The sequence below is a fragment of the Rhizoctonia solani genome, chromosome 12 (genome assembly GCF_016906535.1).
Source record: "Rhizoctonia solani chromosome 12, complete sequence".
Lineage (NCBI taxonomy): Eukaryota > Fungi > Basidiomycota > Agaricomycetes > Cantharellales > Ceratobasidiaceae > Rhizoctonia > Rhizoctonia solani.
In genome coordinates, this window is record NC_057381.1 from 726,869 (window position 1) to 743,987 (window position 17,119).

The 17,119-nt window shown below is 47.0% G+C and overlaps 8 protein-coding genes across 8 annotated transcripts; 4 read left to right on the forward strand and 4 right to left on the reverse strand.

Annotated features, from left to right (window-relative positions):
- Positions 1–526: 526 nt before the first annotated feature.
- Positions 527–912, reverse strand: RhiXN_11465 (uncharacterized protein; the record flags this gene model as incomplete). Its single annotated transcript, XM_043331280.1, has 3 exons — positions 527–529; positions 582–679; positions 732–912. The coding sequence occupies 3 exons, from the start codon at positions 910–912 to the stop codon at positions 527–529; spliced, it is 282 nt and encodes a 93-aa protein (XP_043184790.1).
- A 3,001-nt stretch (positions 913–3,913) lies between these two features.
- Positions 3,914–6,081, forward strand: RhiXN_11466 (uncharacterized protein; the record flags this gene model as incomplete). The annotated part of the gene is made up of 5 exons (XM_043331281.1): positions 3,914–4,177; positions 4,226–4,337; positions 4,388–4,494; positions 5,543–5,779; positions 5,830–6,081. 5 exons carry the CDS (start codon positions 3,914–3,916, stop codon positions 6,079–6,081), a joined length of 972 nt encoding a protein of 323 aa, XP_043184791.1.
- A 137-nt stretch (positions 6,082–6,218) lies between these two features.
- RhiXN_11467 (ubiquitin family protein) lies at positions 6,219–6,516 on the reverse strand (the record flags this gene model as incomplete). Its single annotated transcript, XM_043331282.1, has 2 exons — positions 6,219–6,315; positions 6,374–6,516. The coding sequence occupies 2 exons, from the start codon at positions 6,514–6,516 to the stop codon at positions 6,219–6,221; spliced, it is 240 nt and encodes a 79-aa protein (XP_043184792.1).
- Positions 6,517–7,330: 814 nt separating this feature from the next.
- Positions 7,331–8,495, reverse strand: RhiXN_11468 (methyltransferase domain protein; the record flags this gene model as incomplete). The annotated part of the gene is made up of 5 exons (XM_043331283.1): positions 7,331–7,464; positions 7,512–7,707; positions 7,775–7,908; positions 7,979–8,158; positions 8,261–8,495. The coding sequence occupies 5 exons, from the start codon at positions 8,493–8,495 to the stop codon at positions 7,331–7,333; spliced, it is 879 nt and encodes a 292-aa protein (XP_043184793.1).
- Positions 8,496–9,671: 1,176 nt separating this feature from the next.
- On the forward strand, positions 9,672–11,576 carry RhiXN_11469 (uncharacterized protein; the record flags this gene model as incomplete). The annotated part of the gene is made up of 11 exons (XM_043331284.1): positions 9,672–9,767; positions 9,829–9,920; positions 9,980–10,063; positions 10,123–10,204; positions 10,258–10,389; positions 10,446–10,526; positions 10,579–10,688; positions 10,750–10,783; positions 10,838–10,906; positions 10,963–11,128; positions 11,200–11,576. The coding sequence occupies 11 exons, from the start codon at positions 9,672–9,674 to the stop codon at positions 11,574–11,576; spliced, it is 1,323 nt and encodes a 440-aa protein (XP_043184794.1).
- A 502-nt stretch (positions 11,577–12,078) lies between these two features.
- On the reverse strand, positions 12,079–12,506 carry RhiXN_11470 (double-stranded RNA-binding motif protein; the record flags this gene model as incomplete). The annotated part of the gene is made up of 3 exons (XM_043331285.1): positions 12,079–12,138; positions 12,175–12,272; positions 12,326–12,506. 3 exons carry the CDS (start codon positions 12,504–12,506, stop codon positions 12,079–12,081), a joined length of 339 nt encoding a protein of 112 aa, XP_043184795.1.
- Positions 12,507–14,093: 1,587 nt separating this feature from the next.
- On the forward strand, positions 14,094–15,506 carry RhiXN_11471 (50S ribosomal protein L1; the record flags this gene model as incomplete). The annotated part of the gene is made up of 2 exons (XM_043331286.1): positions 14,094–14,207; positions 14,262–15,506. 2 exons carry the CDS (start codon positions 14,094–14,096, stop codon positions 15,504–15,506), a joined length of 1,359 nt encoding a protein of 452 aa, XP_043184796.1.
- A 260-nt stretch (positions 15,507–15,766) lies between these two features.
- Positions 15,767–17,094, forward strand: RhiXN_11472 (ribosomal protein L1p/L10e family; the record flags this gene model as incomplete). The annotated part of the gene is made up of 6 exons (XM_043331287.1): positions 15,767–15,811; positions 15,872–16,099; positions 16,165–16,377; positions 16,502–16,718; positions 16,845–16,940; positions 17,009–17,094. 6 exons carry the CDS (start codon positions 15,767–15,769, stop codon positions 17,092–17,094), a joined length of 885 nt encoding a protein of 294 aa, XP_043184797.1.
- Positions 17,095–17,119: the final 25 nt, after the last annotated feature.

Consider the following 17,119-nt stretch of genomic DNA (forward strand, 5'->3'; position numbering starts at 1 on the left):
GGCAACGGATGGTCGAGCTAGAGTTGTAGCTAGGCTCAAACAAAGAGGTACGATGGTCAAATTGTAGCCAAGTGCAGTGGCAGAGGTGATTGTTGACTGGGTGCGATTGCACAAATGTAAAACTCACATTCGTTTTTACAACTTTTCAGCCATACTCCCAGAGCTCTGAAGGCTTGAGGGCACAACTTCTCCCACCCTCGACACGTTGATAAGAGCAACTTAAAATGATGTGAATCTTGCACTCTATGATCCCATGGGGGTCCGTTAGTCACTCGCGAACACAACTGGTGTCTCCAGCCTGATCGGCAAGCGAAGGACGATCGAAGAGAATCCTCGTTCAGAGGCTTGTGGTTCCGGCGGCGCGACTGCTAGTGTGAGATATATATATTATGTTGAACTCGCATAACACATAAGGAGAGCCACATGAGCGCTCTAGAAATAGCCACATTTTGAGCCATAGAGCGTCTTCATAACCGCTTTTTCAGCATACAGTCCCCTTGAGCAATGCGTACGCTCATCGACGACATCACTGACCACAACTACTCAACCCAGATTCGTGAACAATAAGGGCTTATACTCACAAGATGCCCAGAACTCCAGATAGCCAGAGCACACGTATTTTCGGCATCCTTCCTCGTCTTCTCGCACCTCTGAAACACATAATGCTTTTCCCCCATGACTAGGATAGCTTCAGCGTCGAGCTCTACTCAGAACGCTGGGATTACACATACTGATTGGCGTGACGATCCACAATGGCTTATGGGGGTGCCCACGTTGCTCAGCGTCATAAATGATAGGTATCTTCCGCGTATGAGCAAGATTGTTGACCATACGGAGCGCCGCCCTATCACCCTCTTCAGGGTCAAGTGGAGGCGGTTGCCTTTGCGGACGGGTCAAGAATTGTGTGGCCATGTGAGATTTTAGTGAAAAATGTTTTGGTGGGGGTATGTTGGTAGCTATCAGGCTCGAGTCCGGCTGGGACGATACTTAAACTGAATATTGGAGAAAACAACACCAAATGCATACCCTGCTCATCCTTTTCACTCTCATACCGCCCATGTCCCTCCGCTGCGCCGTGATGTGTTTGGTTTGGATGGGTGGCGTTGGGTTATTGATCAGGTCAGGGTTCCTTGAGAACTGTTTGAAGTTTTCCGTTTCTCAGACCCCAGCTATAAATGTGCACGCACCTTATATCGTTGAGCCAAAGTTATTTTGCCTTCAATTTATGATGGTACTCGAGATACAATGTTAGATTCTACAAGATACAATTACAGCAGACAGAAACACGGGGGTGCACAGGTTTAAATGAAACCAGATAAACATATTCATCTCGAAGCAACATTTCTCTATACCATCTCTTCTGTGGTACTAGACTCACCTATCTGTGATAATACTGGTGACTACATGCGTACTTTTCGCTGTGGTAGAAAGCGTGGTTATGGCTGCCGCCTTTAAGACCTTTCGTCTGATGTTTATCCGATGCAAAGAGAATTCGAGATTGAGACTGGCCCAGGTGTACCTCTCCGTGCATTTCCAAATAACGAGAAAGGTATCTCGTGCTTCCATTGCCTGGCTCGATACGGGACGTAATCGGGTGGCGGTTCAGGCCGCATATCACATAGTTTTGGCGTTGTTTGTGTTTTCGCCCCCCGCCAATAATATTTGGACACTCCCGGGTGAACGAAAAAAGGCTCGAAAACAGTGTCTCTTCCCCTTTCAGAAATTGGGGTCTCCCCGTATTTTATTACTCAAATGCACTGTTTACTTGAATTGAACATGCCCTTGTTTCCCATGGAGTGGTTACTCACGCTCCAAAGTGACTCTCAGACTTTTGACCAATTCCTGGCGGTCTACCGATTTGTTTACCCCCCACACTGGTGCCAACACAAAATTTCTTACGCCTTGTGTGCGTGGAACTTCCATGAACACGCTCCGGGTATTACCCGGCATACGTAAATAACGAGATAAACAATATGTACACCGAACGACAGACCGGAAGTTATTATTTCTGTGCGGCCAAATGAACCGCAGGAAAACCCAGTTTACGCGCCGCAGAACTATAATATGTTCTATCAGGAGGCGGAGTCTCAAGTCGAAGATGACTGGAGTAACATATTTTTGAATGGCTTCGGTTCTTCAGCTGTCTCTCTTTGAGGGCTGTACAGCATTGATTTCCTAAGAATATAGTAATACTCATCTTTAGTTCAGTCATATACCGATACTGACGGTCTGGTTGATTTTAATTTTTGAAGCCCCCTACCGTGTCTCTATCGATACTAAAGTTGTCGATAAAGTAGGGTATAAATTCGCCCTGGTGCCTAGGTCAGAAGTAGAAGCACAGCGGTCTCCGCCATATGATTATGAACAATTCCGTAGACCTGTCGAGAATTATTCAACTGAATGAACACTTCAAGCCCTAGCAACAGGCTCAGGTATCAAAAGAAAGAGAGCAGATAAAGGTGGGAGTTTCTATTATTTCATACAAAACAAAACAACTGAGAGAGCTGATCTACCAACATTTTAGTTTCCCTTTCAAGTGATTGTTTTATGACTTATCCCGCCCATGGCTAGATTAATCTACGTCTGGATTAAACGGCACTGACATCACTCTTGGAGGTCTGGTGTGGCTGAAACTCCTGTGGTCCGTCTCTGGCTTAACACCCCACTTCGGTAGTATCCAGGGTTCACAATTATAGCATCGTGTCTCTTCGACACAATCATGCCGGGTTTGTGGAAACTCGATTATGATATATCCTGATCCAGAGGATCTTTGCCCCACGAATCCCAACAGTGTTACACTCAGTTTAGTAACTCTTTTTTTTTGTTCTATGTATTCTAGGATATTCTGGGGCTAAGCTCTTTGGTGCAACCTATCCGGTAGGCGGCTACTTTATCGGGGGTTAAGCTAAAAACTAGATTGGGAACGTTACCATAAGGGCAGGGCAAGTGGTGGACATTACAGGGAGAATTGGGGACAGATGATTGATCCAACGAGACATTATAAACAACCGATGTCGGGGTGGGATGGGGTGAGAAAAGGAAAGAGAGGGAGAAAAATAGAGATAGTTGCGCGAGGGCCGGTGTTAGGTTCGGTAGGATGCGATCACTTGACGAGGTGTTTAGTAACTCATTCGCATTTTAATCCATATTCAATGATAACTAGTGGCCATAAAGCGCACTTCATGTCAACATGGGGTCTAGAGCGGGGTGGTATATTGCTATCCGCTTATCCAAATTGGATGCTCAAATGATGCCCGAGGCCCGATGACAGCTGAGAAAGGGTTCCACTCTTGAATGAATCCATATAAATGTAACTCCTAGGCTATTTGTTTGATAGAAAAGTGCTCAACCGCTAGCCTGTTTGTTTATACTTGTCTCGTATCAGCTTACACGGCCTGATCTCGTTCTTTTCTACCACGCACAAACCTCAGTTAAGCTTGAGTACAGCGGATATAACGAGGGTATCAATGCACATAGTCCTTTACTTCTTAATACCCACCATTAATGGGTTGGGGACTTAATTTCAACCTCTCCCGGCTGGTCTTGCCAGTATCTTTGTTGGAGACACACATCTAACCCGCTAATCTGCAGCAACTGCCTGCCTTACATACTAAAGAGAATACTCCCTAAACACAACCCACGCGAACCTCGCACTGCAAGCACAGAAACTTGGACTATTTTATCAGAAGTATCGCCTAATACTGAGTCATATTTACAAAATCCTTGTTGGTCAGGATGATTTCTCCTCCAGTATGATGTAATCTGTGCTGATATGCCGCGGCGGTCTCCAGCCCCTTCGTCTGTGCGCTCAAATATTGCATTTGAAAAAGAACAAAGCCCTGATCTTCTGTCACGTGGGCTGATCCCTGATAATTCCCATAAAAATTTTAAAAGCTCGCATTCTGTCCTTGCCATGCAAATCTCAGCAAGCACCAGAGCCACTGGAAAGTCCCTTCGTCCGACTCGATTCATCCTGTGCTGCAATTACAACCAAGCTCGTACATTTGTTCAGAGCTCCGTGTTGAGGGATGAAAGCGCAAGCAGCGAGGAGGGTGCTTTCAAGAAAGGCAAACCAGCCAAGGTAGATCCTCAGGCCGTGGAGGGCTGGTTCCGAGGTGAAGGTCTCCCCTATCTAAATCCTACCCCCGGGAAACCAAATTGGCTAGGTGGCAATATTGTGTGTCCATTTCCTCATCCTAGCTATTCTGACTAAATCTTGAGAGAGCCTTACCCAGATAATCCCACCTTCAAACCTCCGCCACCATTGTCAGATGTTGTGAAGACATCCATATATGATCGATACCTCAAGTCACCTCAGCTAGCAGCATCTAATTCAGGTATTGGATCACCTATAGTCTATTCACTTCGGCATCTGACCTTGGCCTAGAATCCCACAACCAAACAGTCCGAACTCTCAGTGAACAATTCGGTGTTTCGATTGCTCGTATCGAGGCCATCGTTCGCCTGAAAAACTATGAAAGACAATATCAAAAGGTGTGTTGTACTCCACCTGTATTCATTCATGAAGAGCATAAATCGATTAGTCTTGAAGACTTCAATATGGTTAAACTTTATTATTTTGCTGAATCCATCTGCTTTATGGCCTTCGTTATTTGACATGTACTGACACATGTCTCGGCTCCAGGTAATGAAATTTCTGCTGTGATCCAGTAGGATTAGACGAACCAACTGCTGTTCGAGTCGCTCGATGAGAACCAAACATCTTATCTACATTGCATGATCTTTTACCCATCGCCCGCACGTTGTCTGGCATTTTCTAACAATTTTTTCAGGTAAATCGAACGCCACATCACTTCCGACATGATTAGAGAATATTTCTGTTCTTCGAGTCCTCGATGAGAATCCAAATCTTATCTACATTGCATGATATTTCTGAATCTTCGTATTGCTCTTCGTATTGGATAGCTAACGTTTATTATGTCTAGGTAACTGTCCACATTAGTAGTGCCATCCGTGAGTCCGTTTTTCATTCGATCTCCTCTCTGATGCAACCATTCTCGTCATACCATACATCCTGGTGAATCTATCCTTAAAATGACATGCAAGGCTTTCTGATCAAAAAATTATTTCTATTCAAGTGTGATGGACAATTACTAACCACCCACTTTCTCTCCACAGCGATGATTGACTTTGGATTTCTTGAATCTTCGGGATAAAATCAGGTGAGGCAAATTCAATCAGACACTTCATTTCTCTGTACCAACGATGATGAACAACACATGACAACAATTTCACGCAAGACAAAACTTCCGTGGTTACATTTTCTTCACTTCCTGACCCTCTCCTACCCGATTATGAGTTATGTATATTTGATACTGATGGCATATATTTTCAGGACGTAAGTAACTGCGCGTTACTTCACAAACTGCCCTTGGGCATCGTACTTGATGAGACAATCACATCATTAGCGAATTGTAACGACAGGCCTCTGCCACTGGTTATTCCATATTTCAACCCCATCTGACGCTCTCGTAAAATTCATCAGCTCCTGGCATTAGCTAACTATTATTACTTCGCTTAGGGCAAGAAACTTCAACATGCTTTTCAGCGAGGAATGGAATCTTATTTGGGCGTTCACCCAGAGATAGATCGAGCCATTGTATCGGACTCTAGAGTCGACCCCTTAGAAATCAATGTTACAAGGCAGCGAACAGCCGATGTCGATAACGAAATATCTGGCACTGCTAATAGAGACCAGCAGAGAGGCGGTGCGGCCCGTAGGGTTTGGTGGGAGATGGTGGAAGATGCTCCAGACTCGGTATGGTCTCCTAACCTGAAGATTATGATAATTTTCTAATAGTTGAATAGCAACCTGTCGTACCCGGAATCGTTGCCAAAGGCTTGGAGAGCTATCGTAACAAACTCTCGGAAGATCAAAAGGCACATGCGGGGATATCCTTGCATGTCGACGGTCCGAACCCCCTGCAGGAAAGCCTCGAACCGTATTCACTTTCGTTGACACGGGTGCTCGGGGCCCCGCCAAAAAAGCTCGCGCTGATCACATTCCGTTCATCTTTTTCTCTGTCATTGCTTGCATGTAAATTTCTTTTCAAATTCTAATCGTGAAGCACACATCCCCGCATCCCTCCACGTCGTCAAATTACACTGCCTTGCAGGAAGGAATCCGCGAGGTCTACAACATAGGTAACATCCTATCAGTCAGAGACTTCACAAGAAAAAAAGAGCCCTTACAGAATCTAGATAAATTCGACGTATATATCTACTTCAGTGGTGATGCCATAGCTTTCGAGCGTTGCGTCATCATCGCCCAGGTTTTTTCCCTCCCACACCAACCTGGCAACAGGTCAGAGTTTTCCCATAACCCTCCAGAAAAGCAGGAGACAATACGTACCTTTGGTTATTGGGAGGAATTGCACCGTCTTCGAATACCTTTCTCTTGATCTCAAGTATCGTAGTTTGGGAAGTTACGGGCACATATAGGGGGCCAGCGGTAGACCGAATTATACGAACATTGAAAGGAGCTGCGAGAACCATGTTCCAGGGTTAGTGTTGATAGATGTCCAATGGTGGTTGTTCAGCTCTAGGGGATAGAGGATGTTTGCACGTACCAGCGCCCTGATTGGTAATCGAGACATTGATGATAGCTTTTAATTATCAAAGAACAAACCGTTTAACTGATGAGCGAACCTTGGAACTTGAAGATCCCATATCTAAAAAAAGTGGATGAACGAGGATCGTTTATTGAAAGCGGAAAACCATATAGTTTGGCATACTGCAATGACATCATTCATCACGTGTATCAAAAATACGAATGTATGCGTGTTTCTCTTTGACGCTAATTCGGGTCAAGCGTTCAGCCTGGCTTGAAAGTGCGCGCGAGCCATAGGCAAAAAGGCGCTGCCAAATCTAACGCATAGTACCTGTCAGCCTTCCCACTTCTGTATCTACATGAACCTACTTTTCCACAGCAATGCACACGAAATGCCCAACTATATATATACCAGGATCTGAAACATGTGAATTCACAACCTGGAGATCCTTGCCAAGCACACAGTGACTGGAGCCCCACTTTGGATAGTGAGTGATTGAACAAGCCGGAAATAGTACGGGGCGGTGAGTCGAGATCCGGTGCCGATCCTTGTGCGGTCTAGTTCAAAAACTAGGAATTGTTTATGATTCTTGGATTTCCCACACAATAAAGAGGATGAAAAACATGTGACATTGGTTTATAACAAGGCTTTGAGGCTGAACCTACGTACAATTAACTATTTTGAGCCTACGAGCAGTTGTCCATGGCAATTGCAATATAAACGCCGAGGGTGTTTCAAACAAACAATGCCCATTCAAGTCACCCTGCCACGGCTAGACGCATCAGCCGTGTAGTGGCTGCTCCCGAAATATTGTCGGTGCAAAAGACACGTGCGTCATCCGGGGGTAGATCCATGTCAATGAATTCAACAAAAAGGCCTTCTTGTTCTTCGCCTAGTTAGGCAGAATTCTCAATCAAAATAAACGACTGGCGGGCTTACCCGCGCTAGATAAAAATTCCGAGAATGTTTGCTCCCGACGAAGGGTGAGAGCGATGTACGCACTCCTGGGAGAGCCGAGCTGAAATGGTTGTTGGCTATTCGCTCCGCCGTGCAAGTCTCGCTCAGCCGGAAACGGCCGTTCCAACGCGAGACGCAAGGTACGCGTGAGTGGTGCGATGATCGACGGGTCATAGACCTACAAATCACAATGGTTGCACACTTGTTCCTGTAGTCGAGGTTAATGTGAAAAACGAAACACTCACCACATCAGCAGCTAGTACGACGTCTGCGTCAATTTCTTCCAAAAGCGAAAGCACGAATGGTTCTCGATTGGGATTGACAGAGTCTTCCCAGTCAAGTGCCCTTACATGAACGTTAGGATTGTCGGCAAGCATGTCTTTTGAGGATTGGTTAACGTCCCTTCTTTTTGAAAAGCAAGTGCTACTAATCAAGCCAGACTCAACTACAAGGAAGCCGAACGTTGAGCCCACATCTCGCCAAAACATCGTCATCTACGTCTGTCATGTATATGCAGGAGCTTTGTTCTACAACGGTCGGCCGACTGAGTTGTTGTAGGGTCGCAACCAATAGCCCAAGAAGACCAACACCGCTCCCAAGCTCAAGAACTCGTGCTGACGATACGATATCTGATGGAAGTGTCAGAGCAATAGGTAATGAGTCTAACGCCTCACACCGGGATCAGGAGAACTGCCATGTGGCGCGTTTCCACCTTGAATGCGTACACTCACGATGATTTTGCAGGATCCACTCTGACAGATCGAGACTGGCACGCCATGTCCTTAAACCTGTTGTTCCACGCTCGATTGTGGTACGGGATTCTTGAATTGTTAGAGGCCGATGGTCTTGACTGAAGTTATCGATACCCGATGATCGATGCCATGCCTGCGCGGAAGTTGTCCAGGATTGAGGCCGGGGAATTAGGTACGTGAGGTACGAAGCTTCGGGAGGACCTTGCCTGGGCATCGGCGGCAGAGACCAGTTCGGGCAACCATGTGTCAGATTAGGCATGTAGGGCGCTCACCTGACCGGGGTGTTAAGCATGCAGATCAAACGCTCGTATATCTCCCCTTCGACTTCCTGATGACAGGTGCCACTTTGGGTATAGGTTGAGATATGAATACTTACTCACCACGCCATTGCTTTCCAAGGCAGTAATTATATTTTTCCAAAATTTCCTTTGGTAGTCCGTAGCTGGGGGATCTTCGAAAAAAAAAATCGGTCGGATAGTGAGCACGATACAGGGCGTTGAGCACTTGCATGCAATAACATGGCGATTTGTTATTAACTGATTGATTAGAACTTGCTGTGACTGCGCATCATGGATACGCTCGGAGATAAGTGCCGGTGGTAATGGCTGCAGCGTAAGATACAACGCCACGATCTGGTGAATGTTATAAACTTTCATCTAAGGTTCTGTGTCTAGGTTAAGTTCGCTATCGCGATTGGAATTGGTCCTTAAGTCAGAATACAAGTTCCCAATGGGTTACCTTTCGGCCGTGCAATACAGTCGGAGAGCGGAGAGGGTGGTGGCGTCGGCACCGGCAGGTCAGAGTAGTACTGGTGCGCCCGTGTAGAACCCAAGCGATCAACAAGCATAACCCGGCGGTAAAATAAATTGAAATTGGGTTGGAAACCGCAAGGTGTGGTGCTATGACGGAATTTCAAACCTTGAGTATGATTGGTCGGGGCTCAAAATCCTTCCGAAGTTCCAAGCTTTCCTGAAAATGGACCCAATTCATGCAGCAGATCATAATAACGTTTGTAAGGACAAATTTTATTTGAGATAATAATTATCTAGCTGTTGTGGGGTGATCCACTGGTAGAAATCAGGTCGCCATCGACCTGAGTGGGGCGATTTTGGGACATATGTGGTTTGGATTGATTGCAGGGGTCGAAACTGTTGTGTTTGTGGCGACCGCGCTTCCGGCGACTCGGCAACCATGGATCAACGCTAGGTCCCTCACAAACAGGCTCCGACTGTTTCTACTCGATTTTAATTTATAGAGAGGGTGAATACCAAGCATTTTACCCCACCCCTCGCCATCTGTCTCATCCACATCCCCCCTGGGCCTGCGTAGGTATCCTCCGCCCATCCTCGGTAATTACATCACTCTCGATACCTTGCCGTTGATATCTGCGATGACATGGCCAACATTCCACACTGAGGAGCCCATTAAAGAATTGGTGGTCAAAGATGCAGATATGAAGTTGGCAACTTTGGCTTTTGGCTGGACAGTGAGTCTACTACACCATCGATCAATGATTCCCCACACTTACCTATGGTTCTTCAACGAAGCTTGGGTTCAGTTATTTCGTTACTTGGCACGCCATCAGACAAACAAAGCGTCTGAATGCATTCACTGTTATGGTCTGGGGGGAGATTCTTGTGTGAGTCTACTAGGCGCTTGCAGGTGGGGGGGGGCTAATTCTTTGTCTCTCTCTCGCAGTTGTGCAATCTTCGCTATAATTTGTTGGCTCTATCTTTGCGGTGTAATCAAGTACTCGTTCTGGTTTTATTTTACGATTTTAACGTAAGTTTTCATCGTCCAGGTTACTGACTGCGGCTGACTAGAGCTATTTGCCTTTTCAGCACATGGGCACTTCAGGTGCAATTTCTACTTCAAATCATTGTGAATAGGATCTGCATTCTTCTTTCAACACCCGAACAAAGGGTACTTAATAGTATACCCATATACGAACGTGACATTAACCACACACTTTCTAGTTTTGGCTCAAGTTTACAATCGCAGTTTGGATCACAGCCATCAACATAAGCGTCTACTGCATTTGGGTTCCCGCCAAGCTTCAGATTTCCCAACGGTATCATGATATTAATGTATGGTGGGACCGCACCGAAGTGAGTTTGCGTATGGAGTATTCGATCGACCTTCTGATTCCATGGCCATCTGACAGAAATGCCTATATTTGGTTACCGATGCCATCCTCAACTACATGTTTATTCGATCGATCAAACAGAGGCTTCTGAAAGTCGGGGTAAGCACGGTAGTTGCCGCTGGATGTACGTAGTGTTTAATTAAGGCATTAGCTCAAGAAGTACGACAAGCTCGTAAAGTTCAATGAAAAAATCATTGCTGTGTCACTTGCAATGGATGTTTTGATCATTACAATGATGAGCCACCCAAACGACTTCGTATAGTGAGTTAAACCCTCATCACGTTTGTTTTACGTCGGTACTGAACCACGCGTCGTGTTTTAGCATGCAATTCCACCCTGTCGCTTATATGGTCAAGGTAAATCACACCTTTTGCTATTGCCCACAGGCACCCGATCTAATCCCGTTTCAGCTGGAGATCGAAATGTGCATGTCGAAGTTGATGATCAAGGTCGCAACCGGCACTGGTATCATGGTCTATGTGAGTGAATAGGATCGAACTCTAGTAGCCGCGATTTAACTGATCACTAATTATAGGAGGGCGAAGCTCTGGATCCTTCAACTTCTAAATCCAGCAAAGAACGTGGAGAACAAAATACCAACCAGTTTGTACGAACGGGGCAGTCGGTTAACATCCAGGTCGCCACACATACGGTCACACATACCGATCAATCTGAAAATGGCCGAGTGAACAACGACGTTGGTTAGTGGGTTTAATTGGACCAAGTGTGAAATTTGGACATCTGACATATTGATTTTCGTGCGCATATATAGAGCCAGGTGTAGATCGTCAGGCACATCGTATGTCGGTAACTCGGGCGCCTGCTGTAAACCGACATCCAACTATCAATTGGACGGATCGTAATCGCTCTGAACCCATTGAATTAGAAGTATATAGTCCCGATTCAAAGAACCGGGATTACGATTCGGACGACCGAAGCAACACCTCCAAACGCCCTCGTTCTTGGATAGAGGAGCCTTCTTATACGCCGAGCTCTGGTAAACAATTATCTGGATCGACAATCACCATCAAAGATCCGGATGTTGATATCGAGCGAGGAGATACTGGCTCGGACGAGGATGATATAGAGCCAACTGGGGGTGTCACTATGACTTATTTGGGTGCTTTCCCAAATCTTAATAAGACCTGACGTTATACCTCGTTACGGTACATTGTTATTTTTTTCTATCCTTTTCTTTCACTCTCACTTTCTCTCGTCATATTGCTCTTTTTGGGACTTTGTGGTTACTTGTTTTACTACAACTTTCTTGCTTTCGACCTGTACGCTTTGAAACCATATGACTACTAGGGTGCTCTCTACGTGCATACATGTACACATATAATTACACACTGATTCAAATGTCATCGCACCGGCGCTCTCTAGGAAACAAATCGGAAAGGAGGCGTGTGTCCAGCTTGTGCACTCCCGATGCGTATCGGAGATCACCAGATGATCGGTCCATGCGAGCTAAAGCTGTACATACATGTGTAGGAGTCAGAGCGATGATCGGGTCGGAGCTTGTAAGTCTGAAATGAACAAAACGTGGATCGATTGGCTTTACGAGATTAACAGAGGGGAGGAGGAAGAAGGCAGACAAGGCGATTATAGGAAAATTACTAGTAATAGTAAGGACGATCTAAGGGTCTTTCAGTCAAGTGGTGGGGGCTCCACCGGTGACAGTATTATTCACTACGTATATGCGAGTCAGACACTGTGAATCTCGGTTAGATTAAAAAAGATCGCTTACACAGTGACCAGAGTGGCCAATACGTTCGCTCGCTTGGTTTTTTGCTACCCGGACGTTCGAACCAACGCCTTGGTACTCGGGATGAAGAACTCCATTGACTGTGGATATCAGTTAGTGCAATGATGGGGGGTGTATGCGGCAGCATACGTACTGGAAGGGATTGCAGTAAAGGTGAGGGCATGAGGGGGGCCCGATTCATAGATACGGAAATCAATGTGGATCCTTTTTCGGTCGGCCCATTCCTGCACGACGCTGGACCAGGTGTGAGCGGGGCTGGTGAATGCAGGGAAACGGTAGCCTCCTGGACGACGGTTGAATTCAGAGTCGGTCATAATGATAATAACAAGGGTAGACTATTAAATGCGGCGAAATAGAACTCAAAGGCAAGGAAAATCGAGAAAACCAAGCAACACTGTTAATGAGAACTGACCCCTCCTGCTCTCCCATCTTTTATAGGAGACTCGGAGTGGATTGGCACGAATCACACTTTGGTAAATTATCGCGTCGAAGCGCTCAAGGTCTGTAGGTGCGTCGCGCAATGACACAGCAGGCGGAACCGCCGGAGTCCCCTTTTTCTGAACGAATATTCCACTTAATGGGATAGGGGGAAGCAGAGCGGCCTTGTTTACTCCAAGCTTGACTTTTCGTGTCCATATTGACAGTTGTTTAACTCCAATAATTGCCGGTATAGTGGCGTTAGCTCCGGGTGCCAACAGACTGCGCTCCGAGCAACCCCTCTATGTTCCAGTATTGAAATTCATTGATTGTTTTAAGCTATAGTTAATATATTGTGGATTGTACATACTATTGCCTACTCCCTATCATTCCGAATGACGCCAGTCGTTTGAGGATTAATTAAAAGCAAAACTCCCAGCGCGGTTACTGCGCCACTAGTATGGATCTGCAGTTTCCACCCCGTGATTAAAATCAGTAATTTCCTAAAAAGGTAGTCACCATAGTTAGTTACCGGAGTCGTAGCTTCGCCAGACGTGAAACCCGTGAAGCGTTAGTTGAGGGAAAAGGATCGGCTCGCTTTTTCAAGGCTATCGCGGTCGTCACAGGAGCTAGAAAATGTCCGGAGAATCAAAAGCGCTCATTGGTTTGGGATCAACCCCAGTCTGATTCATAGATAGCCAAAACATGAGCTACGGTGTGGAAGAAACACGTGGAATAATAGTCCCTGAGCGCAGGTGCGATGATGGCGATTTCAGCAAACTGCCGGGGTAGCTGGCGCAAGCTTTATTTCGTATAGCTAGCCACGATATCCATGGGGCGGTGGGGATCCAGAGATCGTATGTTACTAGCCAGGCTGATTGCCAGACGAGGTCGGGGATCTGAGGTCGAGTGTGCTGGGGAGTGGATCAAACGACACCTGTGGCTGTGACTTAGTCATATGGATTTTATGTCACAATGACCTCTCCAGGGGTATCTTCCCCGCTATCTCTACGCCGACAACGATTCTAAGCCTGGGCTTATATAGTATGTGCCAGAAGAGGAGAGCGATGCGACTGTTGAAGCACAGCGATAATTGATCTTTCACCCCGTGCGGCTCGCTAGTGGACTGACCATGTACTGGAGCTTGTTCATCATCCAGAGAAGGAATGCCTATTTTGAACAAACCTTTGCTTCGGGACTTGTCGCTACACCCTGTGAGATGATCTCCATCGCTCAATCGGCCTGCGTTTACGTCCCAACAAGAATCGGGAGTCCTCACAGCCAGCCCCCCATGCCTCGATGTTCCAACGTGGTGCTGTCTCGGATTCTCCCTGTGGTGCTCAATGAGGCCTTTGTCTGGTCTCGAACGTGGCATATGGAATATGAAGTGAATAAAAGATCCCGGGATCTCTTCTGATGAGCTCTCACTCCTCCCGACCACCTCGGCCGCGGCCTCTACCTTCTGGACATCGAGGACTATAACCATGGCACACATTGCTCAGCACTATCGATATGAAAACACTCACGGTGACGATTTTGACTACCCTGAGCCCAATTATCCCTATCTCTACGCTCCTCGCAGCGACGCCGGCTATACGGTTTGTTTACGTCAACCACCACCACGTTTCCCGTCTGACTATTGTTTTGCACAGACCCCAGCAGTCTCTCACGCGCCACTCCCGCCGGCTAGTGTCGCACCTTCTCATCATTCGGGCACATTTTCTCAGCCCAAGGCGAAACGGCGGGTTCCTGAACGAGCCTACAGCGATACGTCTCGGTCTTCAGGTGGCGATTCTTATATTACACCCTCTCTATCCCAATCCCAAGTAGGAAACCGTAATCGCACCACGATTTACAATCACAACTACGCAAGCCCTCGCTCTCGGGCCACTTCGTTTGTATCTCGTGAAGACCTTCGCAATATTCCCAATGGGCCACCAAGCCCGCCTGTAGCCCCCTTTACCCCTCGTTCCAAGCCACCGACTTTGGTCCCATCTTCCTCGGTGCTTTCTCACCAGTGGGTACCCACTAACTATAGTGGCAGCAGCATATCATCACCGAAGCCAGCAAACCCTCGCCGTCTTCGAGGCGTGCTTAAGAATCCCCAACCTTCCAACGATGATGCCTCGTACACATCATCTTCCAGCGCCCCCGATGTCATTGAAGGGCCACCACCACCTATTATTGTACCATCTGCCAATGAGCGCACTTTCTCAATGGTTCAGCCTAGGATAGAGTCGGGTCCATCCTCCGAGCTAGTTATCCATCGTCAATCGAGGGCAATTTCAACAAGTTCTCCCTCGGTAGCCCCTCAAAAGACCCAATTTAACGGAAATAGTAACCAAGTCTCACGCCATCTTAGCAAGCCTTGGGACGCACGCTCGCCTCCTCGCCTGGACTCAGCAACCCGAAATACACCGGCCTTTGATATACCTGGTGTTCATAGCATACAGCTTATTGTTGCTGGATTACCTTGGTCTATACATGTCCGTGCAGGTGCTTCTCGCTCTCGTTCTTCAAAATCTCGCTCTCGTTCTCGCTCCGAACAGATCACGATTGGTGACGTTATTGACAGCGTCTATGCTTCATTGAACAAGTCGTTGACGCGCACTGATGTGCGTGCCGCATCCAATGATACCAAAAAGCGAATTGCACGCGCCGCAGCTGCAGCTGAACGCGAGTCACAACGCGGAGAACATAGCGCGAGGACCGGCAAGCCTTCCGCAGCTCGTCGAATCGATTTCTTGGGCTCGAGGATATGGTTCTTGGGGTTAGAAAAGAACGATGATTTTGCACGGCGGGAAGGATACGGACTAAGCGAGGGCGAATTGCATAAGGTGTGGGTGATGCGTTTTAGTTCGACGCCCAATGGCCGTGCAACGACTGTCCCGGTCTGACTGACCTCGTGTCTATGAACCTGTGGGATTAAGACCCTGCTCTAATGACAGTTTCTTTGCGTCTGTTTTTAATTATTACTTTTCATTGTTTTCATGTGTGTAATACTCTGCATGTGTGGGATACTCTTTCCATTACATACGATCTAGGACTTAGGCTTAATGCCGGAAATGGATTCCGACTTGTAACAACAGCAAATTGTAATACAATCAATGATTATGTCATTTTTATTTCCTATTTCCTGAGCGATCAATCGACCACAATGTCTGGGCTCCGGTGCTTTGCGTCTGTCTCTCGAGCCTTTCTGGTATGTGCTTCAAGACAAAACAAAAACAAAAACAATTAACTGATCGGAATGGCCTTTAAGCCGGTATGTGGCGTGGGTATTCAGCCTCAATTGAGGGTACGAACATTCTCGAGTACCCCCATCGCTCTGGCCAAAATATCTTCACCTGGAAAGAAAAAGCGCAGAAAGCGGGTCAAGGTCCGAGAGATCAATCCAGAGGCCATGCCAATAGTGGAAGCCGCACATGTACTACGGGCAAGTGGTATTGATTATCCAGGCAGTATCTATGGCACTAAGCATTGGTCTATGGTCTTGCATGGGCTCATTTACTCTGGCGTCCTGATATGGACTGATTCTTGTATATGGCCTAACAGTCTGTCGAGGCTAGCCGACCACTCTCTGCGTACGAATTGCACATCAAGACGCAATTTACCCGTGGTCAAGCGCCCTTGCGAGGCCGAATTGCCTTGCCCCGTGACCCACGGACCCGCGGTGAGACTGTGCTAGTATTTGCAGAGGGAAAGGCAGCTCAGGATGCGCGCGAGGCCGGCGCCGCCTACGTCGGTGGTGAGGAGCTTGTTCCAAAGGTATGTGCGCATCGCCCCTTCTTGATCCACTGCCCACCCCCAAACCTTGCTGGCCAACCCTGAACTATACAATTTGATTGTCCGGTGATTTGTGTCGGTGCCAGGTACTCGATGGAACTCTTAGGCCTACCAAGGTGATTTGTACTCCCAACTTGATAGGACCCATTACTCCGAAACTTGCAAGATTTTTGGGGCCAAAAGGCACGTTTTCACCCCGCCTGTGTCTAGATTCTCCTTGGCCGACTCAAGTCCCACGTTTTGTTACATTCTAGGATTGATGCCGGCAGCTAAGCGCGGGACGGTGACCGAGGACGTCGTTGCGGCTATACGGGAAGCGAAAGGTATGCTCGAATGGAAAGGCGATAAATTTGGTTACGTCCGTGCCGCAGTTGGACGAGTGAGTTTATTTGCTTTGGTAGTTCTAGGCCTGGATTGGACCCAATAACCATTACCAGATCATTTCCCAGTCGAGGAGGTCGAGAACAACGTGCGAACATTTTTACAAACCGTGCGCGATGCCATGACACCAGAGGATGAGGTATTTGCTACTCGTAAAAAAGCTGGTCAGTCCTGTTCATTTATTTGCACTGGTTATTCACATGACTAACTTTAATACCTCCGCTGTCTCTAGCATCAACCATATTGCAGGTCTATCTCAGTTCTACCCAAGGCCCGGGCATTGAACTATCTGATGTGGGGTATATCCCATACAAGTAATTTCCTTCTTCAAGCTACCGAGTCT